This window comes from Crinia signifera, chromosome 5 (genome assembly GCF_055691185.1).
Source record: "Crinia signifera chromosome 5, ASM5569118v1, whole genome shotgun sequence".
Taxonomy (NCBI): domain Eukaryota; kingdom Metazoa; phylum Chordata; class Amphibia; order Anura; family Myobatrachidae; genus Crinia; species Crinia signifera.
In genome coordinates this window covers 53,558,132-53,571,890 of record NC_139221.1, presented here as the reverse complement: position 1 = coordinate 53,571,890, position 13,759 = coordinate 53,558,132, and the positions used below count along the sequence as shown (strand labels likewise).

General features: G+C 42.9%; 1 protein-coding gene across 2 annotated transcripts in view; it reads left to right on the top strand.

Annotated features, from left to right (window-relative positions):
- The window catches only part of SLCO5A1 (solute carrier organic anion transporter family member 5A1), a 76,559-nt gene extending 64,993 nt beyond the window's left edge, over positions 1 to 11,566 (top strand). For both annotated transcript variants that reach the window (XM_083187229.1, XM_083187228.1), the window contains 3 exons: positions 1,876 to 2,117; positions 4,970 to 5,034; positions 8,524 to 11,566. In XM_083187229.1, coding sequence (XP_083043355.1) covers positions 1,876 to 2,117; positions 4,970 to 5,034; positions 8,524 to 8,981 — 765 coding nt within the window. In that variant the 3' untranslated portion in view covers positions 8,982 to 11,566. The remainder of the gene's footprint in view (positions 1 to 1,875; positions 2,118 to 4,969; positions 5,035 to 8,523) is intronic.
- The last annotated feature ends 2,193 nt before the right edge of the window (positions 11,567 to 13,759 follow it).

The window sequence follows — 13,759 nt, the reverse complement described above, 5'->3', positions numbered from 1 at the left end:
ATTCCATGGAACCTGAAAGCAGGCCAGGGACAAGAAGCTGCTCAGACTAGAATGTGATCTCAGTTTGCAGGATGCAAATCCATGGCATGTTGGCATTCCAGCCTCTCAAAGCTGCGCCAATGCAATGTGAGAGCCCTGCGTGCCACCATGGTATTGTGTCTCCCTACGTCTGAAGGTCACTGCGGAGACTCATGAGAACTGTGCTCTCCGCTCAGCTTCTTTTTTCCCCATGGTTGTGATTATTTCATTTAAATGACGCTCTCTGTCATAATAGAGTGTGTCAGTTGCCCTTATCTGAACGATGTATCTCCTTCGTGTGTTTGGGACCTAACTCGCTTTTGGGTATTGACATTTTTAAATTGGTTAATCTGTTATCTTAAAATCTGCTGTTCCGTATTCTTTACAGTAATTCTGTTCAGCTGGCCTGACTTTAATATTGAACAGTGGAATGGGGATCTTGTTTCCAATTAGTTACTGGCATTTATTTATATGGATGGAACTCCTCAGGGCCATAGGCTGTATGACAAATTGAAGCCAGAGACATGACCTCCCATCAACTTGTATAACCTCAGACACACTGACTACCGGTTGGACTGCTTATTTCTGTAGGGAATGTGAGAAGGACATTTTTAAGCTGGATACACACCTAAAGATTTATCTGTCCAATCGATTTGGTAGGAACAAAAATGTGGAAATGTTTGGGCGCAAATAAGAATAAAAATTTGCCTCCAAAGGCTGGAAAGCAGACAATGGTGAGTCAGACAAATGGGTTAAATCAAATTTACCCAAGCAATAGTTTTCGTTTGTTTTCCAGCATTTGGGAGCAAATGTTTGATTGTCATTTGCTCGTATTCATTTCCAGAATTTTGTTCCCGCTAGACATATTGGACAGATAAATCTTTAGGTGTATTTAGGCCAGATTCCGACGGATCGTGCTGAGAAATCAAGTGAAATAGGCCCAGATTGCAAATGCATTGCATCCGATCCACATAGCACCGGAGTCGGAGGTTGGACCTCCAGAACATAAGATGGCACACATCAATTTGCAGGTCCGACCTCCAAGCAGCGGGTAGCAGGCGGGAGAGCAGATTAAAAAAAAAAACATTCAAAAGAATGGGCGGCTGCTGATTGGCTGAGAGAGAGAGCTCTCTCAGCCATTCAGCAGCTGCCCATTCTTTTGAAAGATTATGTGAGCCTTAAGTTTCTGCTGTAGAATATATCACTTGATGTTGTAATTACCCCCAGCTGTTACACTTTTACAGGCTACTGTTTTACTGCAAACATAAATAGACTGTATATCCTCCTTAGTTCACTGTGATTCAATTGTAGCAACAGGAATCCACTTCATATAGTTACCAGTTGGTAGCAAGCAGAGAAATGGTTGTTTTGTTGTGTCTTAAGATGCCTACACAAGGTGAGATTTGTGCTCGATGCGAAGATCGCATTGCATATAGGTCAAATCGAATGTGATACGCTAAAACACTGCGATCTGAATTAGATGCAATGCAATCTAATACAAAAAGAACTGCCTGCACATACTTTTTTGACTCGGGATATGCGATGCACGGGAGCACGCATCGCAGATCAAGCCAAAAGAAACACGGTGTAATGTGAACTGCAGACAATGTGTTTTGAACTAAAAAGTTCAAACCGCATCCGAACATCGAACCGCATGTGGGCCCCTTTAAAAAGCAGGGTAGACGTGGAGAGAGATAAAGTGCAGTACCTGTCAACGGTAGCCAATCCAATTCTAACTATCCTTTCAGATACTGTGCTAGATAAAGGAGTTAGAACTTCCCCACTGTATCTCTCTCCAATGCTTCTCTCTCTCCCAATCCCTTCTAATATAACCGCAGATCTTTGTTTCTGTTGCAGGGGAGAAATTATACTGAATGTGCCTGTGTCCAAAGTCGACAGGTTATAACTCCACCCACAGTCGGCCAGCGCAGCCAGCTCAGAGTGGTCATTGTTAAGACATATCTGCATGAAAATGGCTATGCTGTGTCAGGGAAATGCGACCGAACCTGCAACACGCTCATCCCATTCTTGATATTTCTTTTCATTGTTACTCTCATCACAGCATGCGCACAGCCCTCTGCAATCATAGTGACTCTCAGGTGAGGAAATGCCGCTTTGTACATATCCTCTTGGAGCAGTGATCTCTGTCTAGTAAAAGCACAATATTCAGATTCTGTGTGATATATTTTAGATTACAGCCTAGAACCCATTGCTTTATCCATTTATTGCTATCTTTTCTTTTCTTTAGTGTGCTTTATGTGTATAATATACTAGTAACAAGAATACATCAACAATATCCTTTAAAATATATCTAATAGATGCTTATATTTGGAGAGCTGCGTCAACAGTCCTGTTCAGCATAAAGTATATTTGCACTTCTGTCACATGACTTACTAAAACTAATTATAGATGGAATCCAAATTTGTGATTGAAAACTAAGGCCCTTATTCAGGTTCACTCGCAAAGGCAAATTCCTTCTCAAATGGACAAAACCACGTGCACTGTGGGTGGGGCAGATGTAACATGTGCAGAGAGAATTAGATTTGGGTGGGGTTTTACTTCAAACTGATATCTATAGTGCAGTGTAAAAATAAAGCAGTCAGTATTTACCCTGCACAGAAACAAAATAACTTACCCAAATCTAACTCTCTCTGCACATGTTACATCTGCCCCACCTGCAGCGCACATGGTTTTGTCCATTTGAGAAGGAATTTGCCTTTGCGAGTGAACCAGAATGAGGGTAAAAATTTATTTAGATCTGAGAATCACACCTTACAAGCAACTCTTTATGTATGTATAATACATAGTAGAGATGTGCAGGCTCTGATTTACTCTGATTTCAAAGCAGGATCTTATTGGCTATCCCAAATCACATGACAGTTGCTGACAGTTGATAGCCAATAAGATCCTGCTTTGAAATCAGAGTAAATTAGAGCCTGCACATCTCTAATACATAGTCGCATAACTCCTTGGTGGCTTTATTTTACATGTGCGTAGATAGATAGATGGATAGATAGATGTAAATGTACGTATACATTGGGCGTACACACTGAAACGCATCAGTCATACCTGTGCATACGTAAAGCAGAAAGAGACCCATCTTCACATTTACTGTTAACACACAACACAGTGATGCAGATGTATTTAACATATCAGATGTTAAAGTTAAACAGAATTTAGCTTTTGGACTAAACAATTACCTTTTTTTTATTATATTGTAGTTACAGAATATTTATATTTTGTATTTGATTCGTTACTTTAAAAGCATGTTTATATTTGTGTTATTAAGAGTGCAGTCTGAGCAATTGCTTACAGCATGAGAAATGCCTGGAACATGACATGTGTAGAGGCGCATAGCGATCCTTGCCTTTAGCTACAGAAGATACAAGTTACATAGCCCGCATACACAGTACATTGCCATTCTGCATCATTTGTTTCATCACCAGTGTCCTCGGATGAACTTTACTAAATATCTGGCTTTGTGTACAGTAACTGCAGCCGGAGGTTCTTTATGCACCGATATCTATACTTTAAATAACACATAAAACCAAAGGACATTTATATTTTCATATATTGTATGTATAGATGTATATATATATATATAGATAGATAGATAGATAGATAGATAGATAGATAATGGATAGAGAAAGGTGCTTCATGGTGCATTAAACTGAGAATGTTTGATTTTTCATTGGAATAAAAGGACAAATTTTCCTGGTGCAAACAAAAATTGCTTGTAACAAAGAGACAGACACTGACGGCTGGCTACCACAAGGCGTGTTTAAAAAAACACCAAGGCAATAGCAGCAACACCAGATTAGTGTACTCCTACCACAGGTCCTGGAGACGGGTACTCGCTGGTTTGTCCTTATATCCTGAAGGGTCCCAACAATGACGACTCCAAATGGTGATGGGTATCTTATGTACTTTCTGTTTTAGAAGAAATGTTTCATATGGATTCATTGCCAAGTGTAAAATCCACCAGTGTTTCTCCTCAAACAGCAAGTGTAGCAGAACAACAGAAAAACCGTACACTCTTATTGGGGTGCTGCAATCACATACTGATAAATATAATCCAATCAATGCAAGGGCAGAAATAGAGACCAGCTTTATGATAAAGGTGGTCACCACCGAAACAGCTGTCAAGCTATGGGGTCTATGGACTAAAAGTGATGTCTGTCCCTGGACTATGACATTAAGTACTGTGATAGCCTTTATAATATGCTGCTGTTTTTTCACTAAAAAACTTTTTTGCATATGGTGTTTTGCTAGTATCTATTTCTGCCCTTAAAGTAAATAACCAGGAAAAAAACTTTTCAACCAGGGAAATTGCGGAAAAACCTGGGTTTTTCTTTGGTGTTAAAGGGTTAACACGGGCCTTAAATCCTGGCACTCCGACCCTGCTCTTGACCAGGGTCTGAGATTTAGGACCCGTCTTGACCCTTTAACACCACAGAAAAACCTGGGTTTTCCAGCAAATTCCCTGGTTGAAAAGCTTTAACCCGGTAATTTGTGGGTGCTGTGAATTGACCCGGCACTCAAAAGTGCCAGGTAGCGGCCGAGTGGCTTGTGTGAAAGGGGTATAACAGTCATGGCTTATTTATATATAGGATCTCAAAGGCCACAATTTTGAGACCAGAAGTATGAAGTCAAAATACATAATTTAGTGTTATTTGGACTTTACATTAAAACTCAGTTTAAAATTAAAAAGTTTAAAAGAGAATTGGATCCCCATTTAATTATGGACTGGCCAAAAGGTATAAAGTGCACAGGGTTTATTGATTGCATTCGTTTTGCAAGTGTAATAAATTCACTATGTGTAAGAGTGGGACCGTGATTGTTCTCAAAGCATATGCCGTATCACAAGAGTGATTATAGTTAGCAATATGCCATGTAAATGACTAGATTTGCCATTGATTGCCTGTGACCCCGCTTTTGCCATGTCTTCCAGGTCAGTGGAAGAAGGAGAGAGACCTTTTGCATTAGGAATGCAGTTTGTTTTATTGAGGACTCTTGGTAAGTAACTTACACTCAGGTAGTCAGGGCTGGTGTAAGGTTTCTCAGCATCCTAGGCAAAACCTCAATCTACTGACCCCACCCCCCAAAACCCAACACTGCTACCAATACCCACTTTGCAGTCCCTCAAATGAAAGTGTGAAGGTGACATCTTAGACTTTCCTCAGTCGCTACCTGAATCAAGTACAACAAAGCTGTCTTCATCATAGACATCTATACTATTGTGATAGGCAGACTCTGTGGTGCCTGAAGCTGCCTTATGGTAGAGCTGGTCCTGCAGGTAGAAGATTAATTGATTTTCATGATAAGTGTATGATGTTCTGGTACTCTTTACTTAGAAGGGCGCCCACGATTTTGATCGTGGGCATCGTTAGTAAAAAATCTCGGGCATTGAATGCACTAAAAAATCGGGTGCGATCAACCGACGAGATGCCCGAGATTTCCCATAGGGAACAATGTTAAATGTCTCAATTGACCCAATTTTCCTGTTCAATGCCTCAATTGACCCGATTTTTCCATAGGAAACAATGTTAAATGGGCCACAGAGGCCAAATAGGCACCCTGAAGTGTATAATGGCCACCCGAATTGTTAACGCCACCCCACGATCAACGTCAACCCGATGCGTGGCGAGCGCAGCGAGCCCGCGAGGGGCGGTGGTACGCGTCCTACGACCTTTTCATACCCCCACTATCCACGTCGGCGTGGAGTTGAGAATAGAAAGTGTGGCGAGCGCAGCGAGCCACCGAGCCCGAAGCGTGGCGAGCGCAGCGAGCCCCGCGAGGGTACGCGGACAGCTGTGAAGCCCGCGAGGGAACGCGGATACCTGTGAAGGTATCCGCGTCCCCTCGCGGGGCGCGCTGCGCTCGCCACGCTTCGGGCTCGGTGGCTCGCTGCGCTCGCCACACTTTCTATTCTCAACTCCACGCCGACGTGGATAGTGGGGGTATGAAAAGGTCGTAGGACGCGTACCGCCGCCCCTCGCGGGCTCGCTGCGCTCGCCACGCTTCGGGTTGACGTTGATCGTGGGGTGGCGTTAACAATTCGGGTGGCCATTATTCACTTCAGGGTGCCTATTTGGCCTCTGTGGCCCATTTAACATTGTTTCCTATGGAAAAATTGGGTCAATTGAGGCATTGAACAGGAAAATCGGGTCAATTGAGACATTTAACATTGTTCCCTATGGGAAATCTCGGGCATCTCGTCTGTCGCATCGCACCTGATTTTTTAGTGCATTCAATGCCCGAGATGGCCAAGATGGGCGCCCTTCTAAGTAAAGAGTACCGATGTTCTAGTAATATGATTAAATTCTACTTTTGCTTCACCATACCGCTAGGTATTTGTAATTTAGCATTTATGTCAAAGTAAAGGCGCCGCCTGCTGGCTTCTGTGATCTACTGGATCAGCTGCTTAAACATTGGGCATTTCAGTAATCCCCTCTTGTTTACCCCGGTAAAATCACGCTGTCGGGCCAGTGACGCTAAACCCAAGGACGCATCCACTGTCTTCAGCACTCCCAGAAAATGAGGCCGGCACGTCCCATTTTCTGAGATGCTGCTTGCAAACGCCAGCAGCATGTCAATCATTCTGTATGTTTTGGGGCACTGTAAGCAATGACACAGGGCCAGGTCTGCATGTGCACAGCGTGGCCTGCGCAGATATTTGAACATCAGTGACTCCTAAAAATAGAACACTAGCAAATTATTGCTCAGCTTTGCAAGCACTGGTATCAGGCGCATTGAGTGGATCTCGACTGTTTGCGTACCCTGAAACCTCTCTGGGATGCAATATGGAAAATACATAGTGCCGGATTAGATGCTGCGGTGAGCACAGGGGCAGTGTACGCTGTCATAGTTTCGCCTGTGCTTCCCCCGTCAGCTGGATTCGCTGACAGCCCACCGGTCACCGTATTCAATGCCTCAGGGGCTTGCTGCCCCTGATGGTGAAAATAGCACAATACGGCAACACAGCGGTGGCAGTATGGAGGACTCCCGGCGCTGCACAGGCAGAAGGGAGACAGGGTGGCTGCTGCGGAGAGGAACGGAGGGCTGCAGCTTACATTTATCCACAGAAGGGAGGGCCGGGTGACCCAGGCAGTAGTGTGCGCCGAGCTGGTCCCGCTCCATGCATAGCTAATGAGCGGGACCCAGCGCAGTGCATATTTAATGAGCGGGAAAAATAATAATAATGATGGGGAAAAAAATCTAAATCTATTAATGTGTTGCTTGTAAAGAGATAAAATTAGCAAGATCCTTCAAATAATAAATAAACTGACTTGTAGACACCAAAAAAAAAAAAAATGAATAAAAAACATTTATTTTATAAGTACAAATTTAAGTTCACCTAAAAAAAATGTCGTAAGCAGAACGAAGAAATTCACCGAAAAAAAAACAGTGAACACTGTTCTCCATTTTGGCATTGAATACACTTTCGGCAAACTACGGCGAACTATGCAAAGAAAACCCATAGAAAACCAACAGTGAAAAGCAGTGACTATGAAATGGGGAATTGGCCAGCATTCGCTGTTCGCTTTCGCCGAACAGAGATCATTGAATACGGCGAATATAATTTTTTGTGTCAAAATTCAAGAAGTTTTGCCAAAAAACAGCCCTGTTCACAGCAAAAAAAAAAGGCGAATCAAGAGCATTGAATAGGAGATGCAATGCAGGCATATGAAGCTTTAGAATAATGTATGCCCAAAACTGCATTCTCAGGCTTCACCACTAAAGGGGATATCCTGTTATTCCCAGAGCTGGTTCGACAGCTAAAAGTGACCGATGGTCATTATCTTGACATCCATTTAGCAGCAAATTATATCAGCTGGAAATAGACCTGTGATCAGGCGAAAACACATGGGATCGGGGATAATTCCCTGATTGCATGTGTTATCGTGGGTCCCACAAAGCATAATAAGATAGCCCCGGCCTCACCTATTTGCAGCGGTGAATCACCACTGCTAATAGGATATTCCCTTAAGTGTGCTCGGAAGGGAGAAGACTGTGAGCAGGATGTGCAGAGCTGTGTGTAGTCTAGAAGCAGACTGCCCATGGATGTTGCCATGAGGCTTACACATTTCTAGTTCAGCCCTCATTTATGGGGTTCCAGAGTTGTTTTTAAACTTTCTGACTTTCTGAAAATCATGTAAATCAATGTTTACTACATTTGTGCACAATTGATTATTATTGTGAAAACGTAAATGTAAAAATGTCATTAATTTAGTCATTTTGAATATTAATAATATTAAAACAATAGTAATAATATATCTTATTATGACACATGTTTTAGTTTATGACCCATAGTTCAAAATCCCCCATTAGTCTGTATATGAAATTAAATAAATCTATATATGTCTTAGGTAATAAAGTATCTTGAAAATGGCAATGCTGGTCTCTGTCAGACTATTTAATGACACTGGCAACCTACAGTATAAGTTATTTGTAGTGTCAGAATATGTAGTTGGTAAAGTATGCAATGTTTCTTTGTTTTTGCAGCTTACATTCCTACACCAATCTACTTTGGGGCTGTTATTGATACAACTTGCATGCTTTGGCAACAGGACTGCGGAGTACAAGGGTCTTGCTGGGAATACAACGTGACATCATTTCGTTTCGTTTATTTTGGACTGGCAGCTGGTCTGAAATTCTTAGGATTCATTTTCATATTTTTGGCTTGGTATTCCATAAAACACAAAGAAGATCAATTGCAGAAGAGTAGGCGTCAGGCATCGCCAATAAGCACAGTCAGTGAGATGGTCGGCAGCACTAGAGTTGATCCAAATTATGCACGAACCAGATCCTGCCCAGCCTTTGGTGCCAAGGAAGAACCAAATGAAGACAGCAATATGGATAAAATAATCCAACACTCAGCACAAACCTACCCTGGGCCTTTTATAGAAGCAATAAATTCATCCTTTGAGAATTCTCATGAAGAGACCCCGGCTGACACATAGAGCAGATGATCAAAGTTATTAAGTTGGCTGAGTTCAAAATGGCGCCTTTTTCAACACGTGCCTTTTTTTTTTTTGAGCTACGTACATATGGAAAAAAAATCACAACACATTTTAATCAGTAGCTACAGGGTTATTGAGGGCTGGTTACCTCAAAAATATTTTATCCTCTATCATAAGTGGAGTTTTTTTTAATTGATATTAATAGACCTGTTCTCCAAACACATATGCATTGGTGCAACATTGAATGGCTTCTTAACGGAACATCAAAGCCCAAAAAAATTAAGTAAGTTACTTGGTGCTCCTTGACCTGTAAATAATAGCCCCAGGTCCTGGTTGTCCTCTGACTGGTTCTTTATATAGCTCCACATTGTGTCTGGTAACCTACCTCTGCATTGCACTAGTTGCTTGAGTTGACAGTGAATGTATACTGGAAAGAATTATCTCTTGTGCAAGAAGTGACCTTAGGTCATTAATGGTAATGGAACAAGTGAGCAGCTGGTTGCTGGAGGGGAAATGCTGAGAGTTAGAAATGGGTGCAATATCTTCCCTATAAACACTCACTGTCAACCATTGGTGCCATCGTTGGCCATAACACAATATGGATCTCTACAGAGAAGGCGTATGTAATTCATTAAGAGCTAGAATTGACAGGGAAAGGACTGTGAGCATCTTCAGCATCAGTCTTTACTTCCTTTAACCCTTTCAAGTCCAACGTCTAGTCAGACTCAACAGCCCTAGCACTAGTAGCAGATCCAATGGTAAACCACTTTAGAATAAAGTTCAACATTCAATGTAGACCATTTAAAAAAAATGACAATTAATTTAAACCAGACTGTTTGAATTGCAAAATAAAATTTGGACTACAAAAGGTTAAGTTCAAGGAGCATTCAGGTAATTATAACCAAGTAGTAGTCAATCGATCTTGGAGATTGGCAATTTGCATCTTACCAGTTATTTGTGAACTACACATTCCTGCATGACCACCAAATGGTATGGAATCCTGAATCTTGTAGTTCCACAATACCTGAAGAGCCACATGATGCTTACACCTTATCTAACTAATCATGTGCTTTTGACTTGCGACTAACTATCTGTCATTAGAGCATACATTGTACACTTTAAACTATGATACATGTAAAAGCACAACTAAATTAGCCTAAACTATGCAATTTCATTGGACGCATGGTAGATAACTTAGCAAAGCAAGAAAATAATTATGCAAGCCATACTAAATGTACTTATTGGTTAAGGATATAGGATGTGTAAAACAAATACATTTTTTTCTTAGGTGCATTGATACATTAAGCACATACACAGTATTTAACTTGTAAATATTATCAGCTAAGTAATAAATAATCTTCTAAAGTCTATACAGTATAGGAAAAAAGGTTTATCAAAGAAATAATGTATTCGGCAATTGTACTGGTCACAGAAATGTTAGTTTGATCAACTTTGTGTCTTTACATAGGAGCAAGTTTGTTTCCTTAACTTACCAGTACAAATGTGTCTTTGTGATGCGTTTTATATGTTTGTCCTTAAAAATCATGGAAAAGTCATGTTCTCTTCTGTTAAACATCTGATTTACCACAGGGGAAAAAACATGGACAATACACTCTTTGCTTCTCTAAACCATCTAGAACCCTTTAATAATGTTATTTAAAAAAAAAAAAATTAAAACTAACAAGCAACTAGAATGCAAACCAGAGTATAGCTCTCAGGGAAGATGTTAAATGTTTTTCTGTAGGTTCATTTTAAACTTTTGACACATGGGAGCTTGTTTATTAATAATAATAATAATAATAATAATAATGCAAGTAGTGCAAACAAATACTACTATGGCTACACTAATGATTAATAGGTGATATTTGATTTGTTAGTTATTAATAGGTTATAACTTGTCATGTACTTTATGGTGTTAGAAGTGGGATGAATGTTCATTGCCATATAAAAACCAACAGACCTGTCCACATACTATGGACCTTATTCTGGTTGAGTCGCAAGGCTGCGAGTTCGCACCCTTGCAAGTCCACCAGATGCCGCCCTGCGAATGCCGATACGCACGCCATGTTCGTACGCCTGGGCTGTGATGGATGTTTAACATAAACATCCATTTGCAGGCTGTGGTCGCCAACCATTGAATGATGTAGAAGGCACACGCACGTCTAGGGTTACTCTAAGGTAACTTTAGATGTGCGTGGGCATTCAGAAAGTAGTGGGCGGGCAGCTGACATCCGGTGATGTCAGCTGCCTGCCCCCTGGCGTCCACGTCACCTGGCGATTTCCATGAGAACTCCCAGCGTTTTCGTGGTAATGCCCATGAAATGCTGCCATTCCCACGAAATGGTGTGAATGTAAATCCATTGGGGTGTGGGGTGTGAATGTAAATCCATTGCTAAATCAATCAATGTTTTTCATTCATGCAAATAGTGTTGACGCTGTTGTGCAAATTATGATGTGAATCATTTGCCTCTAAGATTTAGTTGTTGCTCATTTCCTAACTGAAAAAAAATTCCCTAACCTCTACCTCGTACTGTAGTATACAGTGCCTCACAGTGGTGTAGCTTGGTTCCACGGTGCCCGGAGCACCCCACCCCCCTCCCCTCCCCTCTGCTAGTGAAACGCACAGAGGGGGGTTAAGGATTAGTCCTGCCTGTTCCATACCTCCCAACATGACCCTCTCCAGGAGGGACACATTGCTCTGTTTCTGCACTTCCCTCTTCATTTATGATTGCCATCACCTGTTTCACACAGGTTAATTGATTAGAAAGGTGCTTCAACACAGGTGATGGCAATCATTAATTAAGGGAGAAGTCCAGAAATAGAGCAATATGTCCCTCCTGTAGAGGGTCATGTTGGGAGGTATGCTGTTCCTCTGGGTACCTTTGGAGATAGGGCCACACTGGCCAACTCACGTGCCCTGGGCTGGTGTCTGGGGTGGTCTGAGACCTTCCTATTCTGTGCCAACGGATGCTGGGGGCCATCACTGGTCGCTGCCTGATGTGGGGTGCTGCTGTGGGGGTCAGTTGCTGTGGCCAGGTAGGTGCTGGCTCCCTGCCGCTCTGGCTGTTGCCCAGGCGACACTGGGTACTGCGGCTAGGTGCTGGGTGCGAGGCCTGGGCTCTCCTTCACTCCTGTGGCCACCAGGACTTGCGGCCACCAGGACTTGCGGATCAAGGAGGCCACATTGGCCGTGGAGAGGAGAAGTGCCTGGTCCCTGGAGAGGAAGAGGAAGCCCGGGGTCAGTGCGACGAGGAGGAGAAGAGTGAAGCTGCATGGCGAGGGACAGGAGGAGGAAGAGCAGCAGCGTGGCCAGCAGTGCATGGGAGCAGAGCAGAGAGAGGACGGAGCGGAGATTGACAGCTCCAGTCCCCGGCACCTGACAGCAGCGCCCGATGCCCGGCAGCCGCATCACCGCACCAGTCCACAGCACCTGGCGGCTGGGTATCGGGAGCTGCTGTCGGGTGCCGGGGACTGGAGCTGTCAATCTCCCCTCCGTCCTCTCTCTGCTCTGCTCCCACGCGCTGCTGGCCACGCTACTGGCTGCTCTTCCTCCTCCTGCCCCAATGCCACACAGCTTCACTCTCCTTCTCCTCCTCCTCGTCGCGCTGACCCCCGACCCCGGGCTTCCTCTTCCTCTCCAGGGACCAGGCACATCTCTCCACGGCTAATGTGGGCTCCTTGTTCCGCGCCCCCCCCCCCTACACAGGCACAACGGGGATCCACGGCACAGAGGGGAGCGAGCGAGCAGGGCGGGGGAGCCGGCGGCAGAGCTCCGGCGCCCGGTGACATGTTGGCGCCTGGAGCTGGTGCTCCTCCGGCTCCACCCTAGCTACGCCTCTGGTGTCTCATATAATATTATTACTTCTCTGGCGCAAAGCTTAACTGGAATTGTTTCCACTGTCCTGAGCTGAGATTGTGCTGTACAAGAGCTTTATGTTACCATTGTCTGTATGTGTGGATATCCCCTAAGTTAGAATGAGTATTGATTTAACTCTTCAAGCTATATGAAATTCTGTGGTTTACTTACTATTGGGTGTCCTATCCCCATTGTCTCCTATTATCTATTTTTTACTTGTGAATGATTTAAACAGATCTGAATGATATGAGATAATTTATTTGACTGGTGTATTAGCAATATTGCAATCCTATCCAGGGTCATGTTGGGAGGTATGCTATCTAGTGTTAATGTGCATACACACTGTACAATGTTTTTGACCAATTTCGTTGAAAGACATTTCCCTTGAACCCAGTGTCCTGGACGAAAGATGTTAACAAAAGACATTGACGACAGACGAAAGATATAGAGCTACAGTTTATTGGCTCTTTTTGAAAGATATCCAAATTGCTGCATGTTGACGAACAACCTTGATGAACATCTGGCGGGTATGTGCATCATCATTCGTCATTCGTCGCAAACGCACTGAAAGATATTTTGACCAATTTTGTTCAGAATGGCCGAGATGAACTAAATTAGTCAAAAACGTTGGGGGAAAAAATTGTGCAGTGTGTATGATCCTTTTGTTGAATCCATCTAGCAAGTGAGTTTTTGAGTGAATGGCCTGTTGTAAAGTAAACTTTGAACTTTGTGGAAATATTTTCCATTAGTCTCATAATCTGATCTGATAGTCAGATCAGATTATTACAACCTGTGCAGCTTTTTGTGGGTCAAAGGGCCACTTGTCAGGTTGATAAAAAAGAAAAAACTCAGTGTCCCTAATTGTGCTGGATTATAATTGTTACTTGTTACTGGCTTATAATTGTACTATATTTTTATGATT